The 17,038-nt window shown below is 48.1% G+C and overlaps 1 protein-coding gene across 3 annotated transcripts in view; it reads right to left on the bottom strand.

Moving 5' to 3' along the window:
• Positions 1–17,038, bottom strand: part of ACOT11 (acyl-CoA thioesterase 11) — a 1,040,268-nt gene that overhangs the window by 431,050 nt on the left and 592,180 nt on the right. For all 3 annotated transcript variants that reach the window (XM_069642127.1, XM_069642125.1, XM_069642126.1), the window contains one exon: positions 575–676. In XM_069642127.1, the coding sequence (XP_069498228.1) occupies positions 575–676 (102 nt within the window). The remainder of the gene's footprint in view (positions 1–574; positions 677–17,038) is intronic.

The raw sequence follows: 17,038 nt of genomic DNA on the forward strand, positions 1-17,038 counted from the left end.
ATGCCCAGGGCCTCGCAGAGATGATTAATCAAGATGACGTGGTTGAGGAAAGGTCAAGGAGAAGGAGGACAGAGGGAGAGCTGGAGTCAAGGTTCCAGAGCAGAACGTCACAGGTGTTCAGGAGATCAGTTTCATGTCTCTGGCTGCTCTGCGGCCAGACTGATGGTCATGGAGACAACCAACGGATTCAGTATGGAGGGTTAGTTGGGAGATAGCCAACTTCTCCATGAGTTAGCCCAGGAAATGGGTGATCGAGATCGGGCAATAGTTTGCCGGAATGGAGGGGTCGGCAGAAGGCTTTAGTAGACGGTGCAGAAGGGAGTGCTTGAGAAGAGAGGAGGAAGAACCAGTGGCTAAGGAGTGATTACAGAAATCTGGCAAGGCTGGAGCGAGAGAAATACTGTTGTCCTTAATGGTTCTGGAGGAGCAGGGGTCACCTGTTTGGATGAGACTTTCATAGACCAGACTTGTCTAGAAACATCAGATGTTACAGGAGAGAGCGCAGAGAAGGAGGGGATGTCCCCCCATTTTCCCATGCTAGAAGTGTATCCGCAAAAGTGGCATCTATCCATACCTTTCCAGTACCATCACCTTGTGCTACAAATGTTGCATACGCCTGGCAAACCTTCCATTGTTTTCCACTGTAAAGATCCTCGTAACAGACCTTTATGCCAACCTAAAAATGACAAAGTGAAAGATAATCACAAACCTTAAGTCTGGCAGATATCAGTAAATACAAGAACACCACAGAAATCCAATGTAAAGTTCACATAACTATTAAATGCTGGGTTCTCGCCAAGTGCCAACTTCCAATAGTTGGCCCACCTTACATTGCAGTGCAAACAGCTTTTCAAATCTAGTGGCGATATCATGTTAGCCAGAGGTACATCTTGTTTTCGTTTTTCAAAAAGAAAAAAAACACACCATGAGATATTGCAGAAATGTAACCAATAGGCCAACTCCTATTTATGAATGCTAGCTTTTAATGACACACATGTCCCTTCCTAAGGCAGTTATAGTCCAACTGGCAGAGAAGCTTAATTTATAGGGAAGAGCGGCCAATTCATATCTGATGAAAATCTATGTTACTTCAAAAGCACATGCATCATTCTAACTCTGCATAAACCTTTCAGTTATGCGTCTGTGATAAGAGTTTGTACAAGGTAAACATGAGACAATTAATTAGGATTTTCTCTTATCAGTATTTTGCATCGATTCAATTGCATTTTACAATGTCTTAAAAGGCAATGCACATTTGGTATAAACAGGAAAGTAGAAAACACAGATTCTATTTGATTCACTTATTCTAATTGCATTTTACAATGCCTGGGGAAAACGTATTGTGAAAAACAGGAGGTTTTTGCACTTTAATCATCATGCGTTAGAGGTATTGTGGAAGAAAACATTCTAACCAATCTTCTCATTGATGTGAAACTCAAGTAATCACAGGTTGAAAGGAAGGGTGAGTTTGTAGAACCGCATTGTCTTTATGAAAAGCAGTAAAATATTAGAGCCAGAGTCGTGTTGAGCTGACTTCACCACTACCAAAAAGGCAGATTTCCAAGTAACCAAATGAAGACCATTGGCTCAATTGATGTGGAGACCAGAACACCACCACAACATTCAGATTCCAAACAGAATGGTGGGCCTTGACATGTGGCAAAGGTGAAGCCTGCAACTCAGAATTACCAGATTACCAGAGGATTCTGTATTTATGCCAGACTGGAAATAAATGAGAACATTTCACTGATGGTAGCTTCTAAGAGTACAAGTCCCAAATAATGTGACCAAAAGCTTGAAGGTAGATTCTTTCCTAGACACTTTAATCATGTCAAGATTGTGCTGGGAGACCTAAACATTCCAGAACCAACTTGCTTAGTTCAGTTTTGAGGGATGTTATACATAACCCTCAGGTAGAAACAGATTCTCCCTAGGCGGTAGAAGAATGGGTGGCTTCTGTGATGGGAACAATAGGTTCTGAAACCTAATCCTGCCAATAAGGTACCACCAGCATTAGCTCAGTCAAGTTTCTGCTTGAATGTTGTTAGCACTCAGCCCATATGCCATCCAGGGGCTGTGAAGGTGACACGTGGAATCCAACTGGGTCGCAAAGAGGTTGAACAAGATAGCAACTCACTTGGAGTAGTTCTGCTGTACAGCCTCTGAATTAATTTCTCATTTTTGGGGAGTGTGGTGGAAATGATCCAGGGAGTCCGCTCCAGGGTTCAGAATGTCTGTAATGTGGCCAGCTTGTCTGAGAGCCTAAAATCACACCTCCATTGCCAGGATAACTGGGTGAACCTTGCTTATTTATGTAGCACAGTGCATTTGTGTTGTCAGTATAGACCAGCACTGAACAAAAGCTGCAAAACCTTAAGTTACTGTGAACATATCTATGCCGCAGCCGAATGAACCATAAATAATTAAAATATACCCAGATGGACTTTACAGCTGGCCCAGAGTGGCACCAACGGCCGAAGACTGAGAAATCCAGAGATACGCAGGGCCCGGTCCGGCATGACGATTACCAAGATGGTCATAGTGTAGCCATAAGCCAAACATGAGGAAAGAGTCTTAACAGCCACATATAAGGAATAAGCCATACACCGACAAGAACTAGTGCAAGGTGCTAGGATGACATTCCAGAGTTCGACCAGAGAACCCGCAGCAGGCACGAGGGGGAGGTATCATTGGAAGGTGGCCGACGACCTGAGGAGGTGCCAGTCACCTGACGCTCACCAAGGCTGACCCATCACCTGAATATGGCAGCAGCACTACTGAAAAGCTGTGCAATGAGACGAATGCCCACATAGCGAAGAGTAGAGAGTCATCAAAAATACTGAAAAACAAGCGTACCAGATTAATGCAAGTTTTCCTAGGTAGACAGGTGGAAGCTTTACCACCACTATCCTCTGCGCAACCGCCACTTCTTTGCCCCGCCAAGACACGGCTAGGCGGGCCGACAACGAAGGGAAACGGGGCACCCAACTGTGTTCCCAACTAAACTTTAGCTGGAACCAAAGCCCCCTGCTAAGAGACCCGTCTCACGCAACCCCATCAGTGCTTATAAACGGGCCCGCACCACCACTTGAGCCCCCTTGACATCACACCAAACCCACCGACAGAAGCCATCTCGAATGGAGGGTAGGGCACCTGGACCCAGGGTGTGTGCCTCCTCCCATCCACGGGCCCCGATCCACGGGACGCCCCACACAGTGACCCATAGCATACCTCAAGAATCACACAACACGACAGTGCAGAGGGTAGGGCCCCCACTCCCGGGGTGTGCGCCTCCTCGCACGCAAGTAACATATGAACATTAAAAGCAAGCTAGCCAGATACGCATACACCCTGATATCCTCGGACCCAGAGCCAAGAACTATAATGTCGCTGGAGGCCTCGGAGACGGGAGCGGTGGCCACCAAGGTGGACATCGCTGCCATCCTGAGTGAAATTCGAAACATGGGGGCCAACCTCGGGGAGAAAATTGACAAGATGACCCAGAGAGTGGACAACATTGAGGAGAGATTGGAGGGCATCGAGAATAATCAAGCCTCAATAGATACCGTGGAAGCCCAAATGGACCACAGGATATGCAACAGAGAAGAGGGAGGATGAAATTTGTTTTAAGATAGACTTAGAAAACAGAGAAAGAAGGAATAACCTATGCTTCTTTGGGTTTCCGGAGACCGAAGGGGAAACCGAAGAAGACCTCAAGCAAACAATACATGACATCAAAATTCTAACAGCAGACGAGGACATTGACAAACTCAAAACCGAGAGAATACATAGAGCCGGCGGCCCGAGGTCGGTCCTTGCCAGATTCCACAGATTTCAGGACAGAACAAGGATACTCGCAAAGGCCAGGACGGGGGTTCCATCACCCTTGGGGGGGGGGCAATATCACCATCTTTCAGGATCTATCCTCACTCACCCTGGCCCTGCGACGCCTCTGTAGCCCCCTAACGAAATGGCTTAAAGACCAAGGCACGAGATACAGGTGGGGATATCCCTTCTCCCTCACGTTCGAACATGGAAGCAGGAAGATACACTCTCGAATTTCTTCTTCAGAGCAGAGTAGTATCGCGGACCTCCTTGGGACAGGCCCGAAAGAAGGAGCACAAGAGGACCCTGTACAGGACAGAGCGAGGTGGGAACTTCAGGGCCCGAGAAGGAATATAGTCAAGGGATCCAGAAAGTATAGACGACCCTACGATACGCCAGACAATAACAAATGATTCTGTTCACTCAAGTCCCATATTTCAGCGATGTTCACTTCGAAACTATTGTATGACAGCTTATCAACACTCCGGAAACCGGCGCACCCTTGCTGCTGGATCCGATTTACAAAGTGCCCGCCGCTCGGAGCGCAAGGACGACCAGTCAGTGGACGACGAATCCGAAAACCGCATGTACCACTACATATACTATTTTACAGTAAAATTTGTTGTTGTTATAATATTGATTATTACAATGATTAAAAGAAAGGGGGGGCAGGGGGCTCAAAACACTATAATGATAATAGCTGCAGTTGGGATCGTGCGGTTACGACCCTCACTGGTGGTCTGACAGTAGACCGGCTGTACACACCAGGTCCAACTCGGACACCACCGAACTAGGACGCAGACCCTCAGTGAAAGAATGGAAAGGGAAGAGACAGAACTGAGGGCAACGGGTATTATGTTTAATACCATGAAGGGCAGGGAGGCACAAAATTCCACAGCCTCAGCGTGTTGGAGGCATTCACCTGGTTACTTCCACTGCGGTGACTTCCCGCAACGGGCGACGCAACGTGATGAGCGAATCCAAAGGGCACACCACTGATCAATGGACTGCCCAAGTGACAGGCATGGCACACTCAAAATTGGCACACAATGTCAAGGGGCTAAATTCACCAACTAAAAGGACACTAGTGTAGAGAGAGTTCAAGAGGGCGAAGCTTGACATACTTTTCTTACAAGAAACCTGTTACACCAAAGGAGATGAGAGGAGAGTCCTATACACCAAAGCAGGCTCCGAATATTGGGGCTCAGGCCCACTCAAGAAAGCTAGAGTCGGTATCTTAGTCAGCAAAGCGATCTGATTCGAACTCTTAAAAACCTGGGCTGACGTAAGCGGTAGAGCGCTTGTTCTGGTTGGCACAATACAAGGCACCATCATTACACTCGCATCCATATATGCACCTAACACTGGACAGTCCAGGTTCCTACAACAAACAGTCCCCAAAGTCATGACCGAAGCGGAAGGCAAAGTGATCCTGGGAGGCGACCTGAACTCGTGGATGGATCCAGATCTGGATAGACAAGCAGGCAACCCAATTGCAGCCCTACCATCTGGCCCCGGTCGCTCACAGGTCACGGAAATGATGGACACCTACTACAAGGATGCGTGGAGACACATGAACCCGAACCAAACAGGCTTCACTTTCTACTCTACACTGCATGCAACATTCACCAGAATTGATTACATATATCTCACCCCTGAACTCACCGAGGCAATGGCCGAATCCAGCATATCTCCCCTAGCATGGTCGGATCACGACATGGTCACAGTCACCATCGACCGATAGCTCTCGCCCAGAGAAGCTCAAGTTGGCATTGCAACGAGACCCTCTTTAAAGACCCAACCTTCAGGGATCAACTAGAGCAGGACATCACCCAATATTTTGAACTAAACAATACAGGCAAAACCTCAGTAAATACAGTGTGGGAGGCAGGGAAAGCCACTTGGAGAGGACTACTCAGAGAGGGGGCGGCCAAGAAAAGAGCGCGCCAACTCATGGAAAATAGGCTCCAAAATGAAATCTCCCGACTCAACCTCATCGCCCAATCCTCAGGCACCGACAGATTTCAAAAAATTGCGCAAGCCAACGGCAAGAGGGAGGAACTGCGGCAACTAGAAACGGGAAGCATCGTACATAAACTCCGATGTCTTAAGCAAAAGCAATACGAGCACGGGAGAGGGCGGGTGCCTTACTTGCCGCATGACTCTCAGGACAACTCAGAGAGATGGGTCCCAACGATACACACAATGAAGAAACGCCCCACGGACATTGCCCCCCAATATCCCAGAAGTCTTTGCTGACTTCTACGAGAAACTATATACCTCGGATGCCGTCCCACACCCAGAGGCGATCACCGAATATATGAACAAAGTGTCCCTACCGACCCTCCCCTTGGACATAGCACAAACCATAGATTCCCCTATCACAGAAGAGGAAATTGAAGAGGCGATTAAAAGACTTCCCGCGGGGAAAGCCCCCGCAAATGACGGCTATACAGCTGGATTTTACAAGACTTTCAAGGATGCCCTCTTCCCATTCATGGTCGAGCTCTTCAATAACATCCTTCAATCCGGTGCGCCGCCCAAATCCTTCTCAGAAGCACTAATAACCATCATACCCAAGGAAGTCAAGGACCCCGGGCAGTGTGCTTCCTACCACCCAATTTCCCTCGTAAATACTGACGCCAAGATTTACACAAGGGTCCTCACCGCGCGGCTTGAGTCACCCATTCCAGCGATAATCCATAACAACCAAGTGGGTTTCATCCTTGGTAGACGAGGCGCAGACTCCACCCGGAAGACCCTCCACCTCATACATAAGGCCAAAAAGATGCCAAACACACCTGCATTATTCTCGATCGATGCCGAGAAGGCATTCGACGGAGTTGAATGGCACTTCCTGGAGGCCACATTAAAGAAAATAGGCCTGGGCCCACTCTCCGACGAGGGATCAAAGCCATCTACACGGCTCCACGTGCATCTGCAGTAGTGAACTCTCAACACTCCTGCTGGTTCCCCCTCAGTAAAGGAACGAGACAAGGTTGCCCCCTCTCGGCAAGTCTCTTCCGGCTATCACTGGAACTCCTTGCCCAGACGCTTCGAGCGGATACCGACGTAGAGGGGATGCGAGTAAACGGCAGAGAGTATAAACTAGCCTTGTATGCAGATGACATCCTGCTCCATGTACTAAACCCGATGTCATCAATCCCCAGAGCGATCCGTCTGATAGACGAATACGGCACACTCTCGGGTTTCAAAATAAAGAAAACCAAATCTACCCTCTTCCCGCTCCACGAACCCTCCCCGGACTAGCAGTTTAACCTCGAGGGTCTAGGACTAGTTATCAGAGGCCCAACACTGAGATACTTGGGGATCAACCTAACAAGAGAACTGGAACACCTGTACGAAGCAAACTTTCCCCAACTCCTCGAAGTCCTTAAAGCGGATCTCACAAAATGGAAATCACTTACAATCTCCTGGATGGGACGTCTAAACGCCATTCAGATGGTGTGCCTCCCACGCTTCCTATATCCCTGTTACGCTCACCTGATTCCCACGGGGGCGTCGATCTGGACTGGCCCGCTGTTGCTTCCAGCAGAGTAACACGTAGAGCCGAGATGACAGACTGGACAGACCCACTTAGCTTCGTTTGTTGGGCTCGTACGAATATCTTTCTGCAATGGAGAAAGGGAATTAACCTCCCGTAATCTGAGCGTTAACCCGCCTTCCCACTCCCCTTGTCTGCCCACAGAACACTCCAGAAGTCCCCTCTTAATCTCACCTGAAGATTTGGAAAGATGAGCTCTCCATCCTGCGTCGAGTGCACGGGCGCGTAGATGACCAGTTACTTCACTGGCGTGGAGGAATTGGTGAGTTCCAGTATTGACTCTAAAGTCCAATTGTTCGTAAGAGTTCAAAAGTCTGATCTTCACTCTGCCAGATTTCTTGCAGGTTGCAGATTTAAACCACCAGAAGAGTTCCAAGTGGCAATTGGTAAGATCCTGGTAAGTCTATTGTGGTTCTCCCCTTCGGGGCCGGGGTACAGCGATGATGCAGAATTAACTGCGCCGACCCGAAATGAGGTGAGTACCCCCCTGTGGTAATCAGGTAAGTCTTTGGGGTTAGGTTGTATTGTCCTTGTTTTCCCCTTAGGGGCCGGGGTGCGGCGGTGATGCAGAATTGACTGCGCCGACCCGAGATGAGGTGAGTACCCCCCTGTGGTAATCAGGTAAGTCTTTGGGGGTGGTTTGTATTGCCCTTGCTCACCTATTTGTTCTGGTCTCCTCCAGGTGTTGAAGAATGGCTTGGAGATGCTGGGTTCGCGATGGAGTAACGGAAGGCAGCCCCGGATGGTGAGTTCAGCGCGGCGCTGCGAGGTGCGTGGCAATGCACCTGTGAAGGCTTCTCTCTTCCAGATCGACGATGTGCTGGATCAAGGATTCAGGTAAGGGTTTTGTTCTGACCTCTTCTTCTCCTTTTCTTGTTCCAGGTGTTCCAGGGCTGAAGAAGGCGTGGCTGAAGACTGGAGCTGCTGAAAACACGGTGAGCGTTACGCTGCAGCAAGCAGAATAACGCGATGCACGTGTGGCTGTCCGGGTGTGGCTTTAATAGCCTTGGAAGAAGTCCCAGGTAAGTATTCTTCCACAGCCCCACCCGAGAGGAAAGGAGTCCCTGAGGTAAAATAGTCCCTCTAAGCCTCATTTGGCTTGTGGCTTCGTGCAGCAAGGTTTGCATCAGGTAGGTATGCAGCATGGTCTGCATCAGGTAAGTTTTCTGTAATGAGCCTGGCGCCCATGGACTGACTTTATTCTTATGAGCCTGGCACCATAGGCGCCAGGACTGTAGCCAAACAGCCCCTAACTGGGGTTTTTGGGCATGCTTCAAGTGGCATGATGCCTGCTTCCGGGGTTGCTGGGCCTTGTCTGGCTTTTCCGGGGGCAGGCATCGTGACAGCACTACCCCTCAAGGCCCCTCCTAAAGCTGTTCTCCCTCTCGGCCTTGGTTTGTCTGGAAATTCTTGGTGGAACCTTTTCACTAATTGAGGTGCATGAACATGGTCACTAGGCTCCCAAGATCTTTCTTGTGGACCATAACCTTTCCAATCAATGAGATAGAAGAGTTTTGATCTCACCCTTTTAGAGTCCAAAATATTTTTGACTTTGAATTCGGGTTCCCCGTCTATGAGGATAGGTTCAGGTGGGGTGGTTAGCCTAGTTCCTGGTTGCACAGGCTTCAAAAGAGACACGTGAAAAACAGGATGAAAACGCATATGACCAGTCAGGTCCAACTTGACGGCCACGAGGTTAATTATAGCCTTAATAGAATAAGGTCCCAAATACCTGGGGTTAAAAATCCATGTTCCCTTGAGTGGTAAGTACTTGGTGGCTAACCATACTTGGTCCCCTACTTGGTATTGCGGTGCTTCACTCCTGTGTTGATCAGCATCCTTCTTGTATTTATCCTTAGCCTTTTGTAAATGTGCAGTCGCCTCTTTAAAGGCTTGTGTGATAACAGCGTGGAGATGGTCCACCGCGGGCATCTCTAAATGCTGGGGAGAATCTAAGTCTGAGGTTCGAGGATGGTGACCATATATGGTAAAAAAAAAGGGCTTTGTTTAGTTCCTGAGTGTACAGAATTATTGTATGCATACTCGGCGATCCAAAGAATGTCTTTCTAATCCTCCTCAAATTGATGTAGCATACAACGTAGGTATTGCTCAAGAGTCTCGTTGGTTTTCTCGGTTTGACGTCGGTCTGGGGATGGTGGCTGGTTGAAAGCCTAACATCAATTTGTGCCAGCTGGCAGCACTTCCTCCAAAAATGTGAAATAAATTGACTTCCCCGGTCCGAAATTAACACGGAAGGAAAGCCATGTAGGTGGACAACATTTTCAAGGAACTCCTTGGCCAGGATTGAAGCTGAAGGTATTCCTTTTAAAGGACTGAAATGGGCCATTTTAGAAAAAAGATCTACAATAACTAGAATGGTGTTATAACCATTGCACGGGGGTAAATCCATGATAAAGTCTAATGACAAGGTATGCCAAGGAGTAGGTGGTATGTCTAACGGTTGTAATAATCCAGCTGTTTTTTTCTTTTCCCCTTTATTTTGAGCACAAATGCCACAAGACATGACAAACAACTTGACATCTTTTCGCCAGCTGGGCCACCAAAACTGGTTCTTGATTTTGGCTTCAGTTTTTGCAATGCCAGGATGCCCTTCCATCAAGGTGTCGTGGTAATGAGAAATGACAAGTTTCTGTAGTTCCTCTAGTGGCAGAAATAGCCGGCCTTAGTAATAAGGTAGATTGTTGGTGACAGAATACTTTGGGCCTTTCCTCGCCCAGCCCAGTAAGGCATCGGAATCAAAGAGTTGATGGACCTTTTCTTGAATGTCCTCCATAGAGTGTATGCATGTCAGACCAAGGATCCTCTGTTCGGGAATTATGAGTACAGGTTCTAAAGCTCTTTCTGTTTCTCCCATTCCTATTCGGGACAGGGCGTCAGCTTTTCCATTTTTACAACCTGGTCGATAGGTTATTACAAAATCAAACTCGGCGAAGAACAATGCCAAACGGAGTTGGCGTGAAGATTGGGCCTTGGCTTACCTTAGGTATTGTAAGTTGCGGTGATCAGTGATGACCGTAATGGTATGCGTGGCGCCCAGCAGATAGTGCCGCCAAGCCTTGAAGGCAGACTTGATGGCCAACAGTTCCTTGTCGGTTATAGCATAATTTAATTCGGGAGCCGAAAACTTTCTTGACCAAAACGCCACTGGGTGCAGCCAGTTAGTTTCGGGATCCTTTTGGGAGAGCACTGCTCCCATAGCTGAACTGGATGCATCTGTTTCCACTATGTAGGGAAGCTCTGGGCGCGGGTGTCGTAATACAGGAGCGGACGTGAATTTCTTTTTTAACTCTTGGAAGGCGTTCTCGGTTCTTCTGTCCACGTAAAGCGTTTATTCTTTCGCAATAATGTTGTAATGGTATGCACAATGTGTGAGAAGTCCGGTTTAAACCTGTGGTAGAAATTGGCAAAGCCGAGCATGCTTTGAACTCCTTTGACTGAGCTTGGCAAAGGCCAATTAAGAATTGCGTCCACCTTACGTGTATCCATCCGGATTCCTTTCGGGGTCAGAATAAATCCAAGAAACTCTACTTCCGTAGTGTGAAAGATGCACTTTTCCAGTTTAGCATATAACTTATACTGGCGTAACTTTTCTAGGACTGCTCGGACGTGCTTTACATGATCGGATTCTGATAGGGAGTATACTAAGATATCGTCGATGTAAACGACTGCACAAACATCGATGAGCTCTCGGAAGACATCGTTCATGAAGAACTGGAAGGCTGCTGGTGCGTTACACAGTCCGAAAGGCATCACCTGGTACTCAAATAATCCCTACTTGGTGCGAAAAGCAGTCTTCCATTCGTCACCCTCTTTGACGCGTACCAGATGATATGATGATATGCCCCCCGAAGGTCTAGTTTTGTGTATATACAAGCGTTCTTTACCTGGTCTAGTAGTTCAGGGATCAAAGGCAATGGGTACCGATTCTTGATAGTTATCTGATTCAGTGCGCGGTAGTGAATGCATGTTCTAAGGTCGCCTTCCTATTTTGGCACGAAGAACAAAGCGGAAGATGCAGGAGACTTGGACGGGCGGATCATTAGCAAGATACTGGTCTAGATACTGGCGCAAGTGGAGATTTTCAGGTTCCGTGAGGGCATAGATTCTGCTGCAAGGTGGTTGTGCTCTTGGTATGAGATCTATTTGACAATCATACGATCTGTGTGGTGGTAAGGTGTTTGCCTGCTCCTTTTGAAAGACATCCTGAAAGTCTTGGTATTCAGCAGGTAATTGTATGGCAGCTGGGATTATTGGGGCCAGTACTGAATTTAGAGTTCTCTTTGGGTAACAGCTGTTAGCACATTCTGGGAAGGTTAGTCTCTTCTCTCGCCAATCAATACAGGGATTGTGTTTTTCCAACCAAGGGGTTCCCAGTATTAGTTGAAACTGTGGAGCCTTGATTAAATCAAACACCATAGCCTCTCGGTGTCCATCCTGACCCAGCAATGTCATCTCTGCAGTGGAATGAGTTACAGGCCCAGAGGCAATTTCAGTTCCATCAACAGTGGTGACGACATCGGCAGTGGTCTTTCGGGTGAGAGGTAGATTCATCCTGGAAGCCAATCCGTAGTCCAAATAGTTTCCTATGGCTCCACTATCTACGTACGCCTTTACCGCGTGCATGCGTGATGGCTGCTCTGGATCTATAAGGACCATGGGTATGGTGAAATGCGAGGTCAGCTGACCTCTACGCTTGCCGGGCGTGATTGTTTCCCGAGTCAGGTTTCAAGTGGTTTTCGTTTGCTGCTCCTATAGTTTTCTTGGGTGGTTTTACAGGGCAGTTCCGGAGGAAATGACCAGTAGCTCCGCAATATAGACATAATTGCTGTTGCCGTCTTCTTTCCCTTTCCTTCTGGGTTAAGGGTCCTCTAACCCCCCCCGATTTGCATGCGTTCTGAGACATCTACCCCCTTAGAGGTTACGTAGGTTTTAACCAAGACCTTGTTTTCAAACTTGGTTCGATCAGCCTTTCTGGTTTGAAGTCTGTGATCTAACTGGACCACAAAATCTATATATTCAGCACAGTCTAAAGGCGGGTTCACGACTTGGGCTAAAACATCCTTGAGTTCTCCCCGAAGCCCTCGATGGAATAATGTAATTCGCTTGGCTTCAGGCCATTCGGTTTCCACAACTAATCTATTGAAAGTTGCAATGTAAGATAAAAGATCCTGATTACCTTGCCGTAAGGATAAATGTTTGTTATCCAAAGCCTGTCCTTGGGAATGTCGGGCGAACAGTCTTTCCATGCTAGTAGGAAAACCTTGGCAATCTCGAAGAATCGGGTCATCCTGATTTACTAGCGGAATGGACCAGTCCGCTGCACTGCCGCTGAGATATGACAGTACAAAAGCTACCTTGGCTTGATCGTTTGGGAAAGCTCCAGGTCTACATAAAAAGTGTAAGCGACATTGATTCATGAATATAGCAAACCTTTTAGGGTCTCCGGCAAAGCGTTCAGGCGGAGCCAAGGGAACGGCTCCAGGAAGGTTTATCTGCACCGGGTTACTCGGTGGCACCGGAGCTGGGCTGGCCCCGAGTCCAGGTAGAGGTGTTTATCCAGCCTGGCTTTGTAATAGCTGTCTGGCCAAATCATCAGTTTGTTCTTTTGATACTATCAATTCCCTCCTGAGGGCATTGGTTTCCTGGCGGGCGGAATGCACTTCGGCTCTTAGTTCCCCTAATAATTGGGCCAACTGATCGGTTTCCGAGGTCTCCATGACGCCCAGGTGGGTATTTGTGGGTAGGCTTTGCGTTCTGTTACGCTCACCTGATTCCCACGGGGGCGTCAATCTGGACTGGCCCGCTGTTGCTTCCACCAGAGTAACACGTAGAGCCGAGATGACAGACTGGACAGACCCACTTAGCTTTGTTTGTTGGGCTTGTACGAATATCTTTCTGGAATGGAGAAAGGGAATTAACCTCCCGTAATCTGAGCGTTAACCTGCCTTCCCACTCCCCTTGTCTGCCCACAGAACACTCCAGAAGTCCCCTCTTAATCTCACCTGAAGATTTGGAAAGATGAGCTCTCCATCCTGCGTCGAGCGCAGGGGCGCGTAGACGACCAGTTACTTCACTGGCGTGGAGGAATTGGTGAGTTCCAGTATTGACTCTAAAGTCCAATTGTTCGTAAGAGTTCAAAAGTCTGATCTTCACTCTGCCAGATTCCTTGCAGGTTGCAGATTTAAACCACCAGAAGAGTTCCAAGTGGCAATTGGTAAGATCCTGGTAAGTCTATTGTGGTTCTCCCCTTTGGGGCCGGGGTACAGCGATGATGCAGAATTAACTGCGCTGACCCGAAATGAGGTGAGTACCCCCCTGTGGTAATCAGGTAAGTCTTTGGGGTTAGGTTGTATTGTCCTTGTTTTCCCCTTAGGGGCCGGGGTGCGGCGGTGATGCAGAATTGACTGCGCCGACCCGAGATGAGGTGAGTACCCCCCTGTGGTAATCAGGTAAGTCTTTGGGGGTGGTTTGTATTGTCCTTATTTTTCCCCTTAGGGGCCGGGGTGCGGCGGTGATGCAGAATTGACTGCGCCGACCCGAGATGAGGCGAGTACCCCCCTGTGGTAATCAGGTAAGTCTTTGGGGGTGGTTTGTATTGCCCTTGCTCACCTATTTGTTCTGGTCTCCCCCAGGTGTTGAAGAATGGCTTGGAGATGCTGGGTTCGCAATGGAGTAACGGAATGCAGCCCCGGATGGCGAGTTCATCGCGGCGCTGCGAGGTGCGTGGCAATGCACCTGTGAAGGCTTCTCTCTTCGAGATCGACGATGTGCTGGATCAAGGATTCAGGTAAGGGTTTTGTTCTGACCTCTTCTCCTTCTCCTTTTCTTGTTCCAGGTGTTCCAGGGCTGAAGCGGGCGTGGCTGAAGACTGGAGCTGCTGAAGACACGGTGAGCGTTACGCTGCAGCAAGCAGAATAACGCGAAGCACGTGTGGCTGTCCGGGTGTGGCTTAAATAGCCTTGGAAGAAGTCCCAGGTAAGTATTCTTCCACAGCCCCACCCAAGAGAGGAAAGGAGTCCCTGAGGTAAAATAGTCCGTCTAAGCCTCATTTGGCTTGTGGCTTCGTGCAGCAAGGTTTGCATCAGGTAGGTATGCAGCATGGTCTGCATCAGGTAAGTTTTCTGTAATGAGCCTGGCGCCCATGGCGCCAGGACTGACTTTATTCTTATGAGCCTGGCGCCTTAGGCGCCAGGACTGTAGCCAAACAGCCCCTAACTGGGGTTTTTGGGCATGCTTCAAGTGGCATGATGCCTGCTTCCGGGGTTGCTGGGCCTGGTCTGGCTTTCCGGGGGCAGGCATCGTGACAATCCCTTCCAGGTCCTGCCCATCACAATCCCGGACCAATTCTTCAAACAAGTCAAGAAGGCAATATCAGAATTCCTATGGAATGGAAGGAAACCCAGGATACCCTATGAAACCCTGATACTACCGAAGGAGCAGGGGGGAGTGGGCCTCCCGGATATAGAGCGATATTATCAAGCGACCCAGCTCAGAATCCTGATCCCACATCTGCAGGACAGAAAGGACCTGCAATGTGTGCAGTTGGACAATGATAATTTAATCCTCGCTACTCTTGCAGAATGGTTATGGGTCCCCAGACCGAAACTCATAAGACCGCGCAACCACCCGATATTGGGGACATTGTGGAACATATGGAAGGAAGGGAAATGAATGTCTGGAGTTTCCACATGGCCTTCTCCTCTGAGCCATCTTTGGTCCCCCGGGATCAGAGAGGAAATCCCTGAACATGCCAGATATCAAGCCTGGTTCCACACTGGACTGGAGAGAGTTGGTCTGCTGGGAGAAATGGAAAATTCATCCCAATTACCGAACTAGAGGAAGCTCTTCAACTACACCCGATGCCGATCTTCTTGTACCTGCGATTGAAAGGTGTACTATCCAAGAAAGAGGGGAAGGCCAAAACGCAAAGAGGGCTCACGCCCTTTGAGACAATATTGGACATGATCAACACAAAGGTCTAATAGCACGCATGTACAGTGCTCTGATCTGTAAGGAACAAAACTCAAGTCCGCACCGGAAACAGAGATGGGAAAAAGACTTTGGCAGAGAATTTGATCAACTGGCCTGGGACAGAATTTGTGAAACACCATCCAGAATATCAATTGCAGCCCAGTACAAGCTGTATGCAATAAAGCTACTCCATAGATGGCAGTATGATCCACACAGGCTTTCCAAAATGTTTCAGACCTCCAGCCCGAAGTGCTGGCGACAATGTGGCATGGAAGCCGATTATTGGCACATGTGGCGGAATTGCCCCAAGGTTCGCATCTATTGGCAAGAAGTCCTGGGATGGATCAAACAGTTAGATGGCATAGAAAGGGAACCGTCCCCCCTCCTGATCCTCTTTGGTCTTGAGGAAGACGATGAACTGACCAGAGTCAAAGGACTGGCATCCCCTCTGCTAATGGCTGGGAGAGCGGGCCTGGTCATCAAATGGAAGTCTCCACATCTTCCAGTTAAAAAAGACTGGATACAGATCGCAAGAAACATCTACACAATGGAAAAAATTACGGCAGCCCTCCATGATAAGGACACACGACATGAAGAGGCCTGGTGTGCCTTTGCCAGTCACTACATTGCAGGTTCAGAGGTGACCGACCCGACGCACCAAGGGAGTTAGGAGACACTCTGCAAATGCACGAATAGACTACCACATGATACGCCTCCAGTTCAACATGCCTGTCACAGTCACAATCTTAAATTTAAACCAAATAATCCTCAATCCGAACAACGATCAGCGATAAACGTCACATCGCCCACTACAAATCACCATAACCAACGCCAAAGATCAGGAAGATTTATGTGCACTGATAAGGGGTGGGAGGGTTCAAAACGTCCTACCATTAGGGTGGGAAAAATAGTTGTTTAAAATGCTGTTCAGGTGGAATTAAATTGTTTCTAAGTGTATCCATGTGAGTATAACATGCATCCACCTGTATGTTCAGTCCTGTAGCTTAGAAATCAATAAAACTTAAATGAAAAAAACAAAAAAACTAAAAGAAAGTTGGAAAACTGTGAGAAAGAACAGTGCAGGCAAGAGGGGAAAACAGGCTGACTTAAAAAGAGGTGAGGCCCAACTAAAGGCAGTGAAAATTAGCCTTCAAGCAAGGAGGACTGGAACATTAACACTGAAATATTCCAACATGGGAGAAAGGCAGGTAAAAAAAAAAATAAGATTGAAGCAGGGAAACAAATTAACTTCCAGAGGACGGAACGTTATAATCAAAAGGCACCAGTAGAGAGGGGAGTGGAGCCATAGTGATTGAGCCAAGAGACAACCATAAGAAAAGAAAACAGTTGCAAGAAGAAACCAGAAGGCTGAGAGGAACATTAAAGGCTTAACAAACCGAGGGCAAACCAAACAGGGCAAAAAGCTTGAAAAGGATGCAGGTGTGAGGAAAGTGCCACTAGTTGAACGAATACTGAAGTCGGACTGAATACCTTCTACAAACTGTTGCCGGAAACAAACAATGAGGACGTTATTTTAGACAGAGTACGGCACAGAGGCCTGGTGGACTAGCCTGAGATAGCATAATGAAATTCCACTCCTGCCGGCTTGTACTGTGCAAAGCAAAAAAAAAAAAAAAACAAATCAAGGTTATTCAT

The sequence above is a fragment of the Ambystoma mexicanum genome, chromosome 1q (assembly GCF_040938575.1).
Source record: "Ambystoma mexicanum isolate Mex_15411 chromosome 1q, UKY_AmexF1_1, whole genome shotgun sequence".
NCBI classification, from domain to species: Eukaryota; Metazoa; Chordata; class Amphibia; order Caudata; family Ambystomatidae; genus Ambystoma; species Ambystoma mexicanum.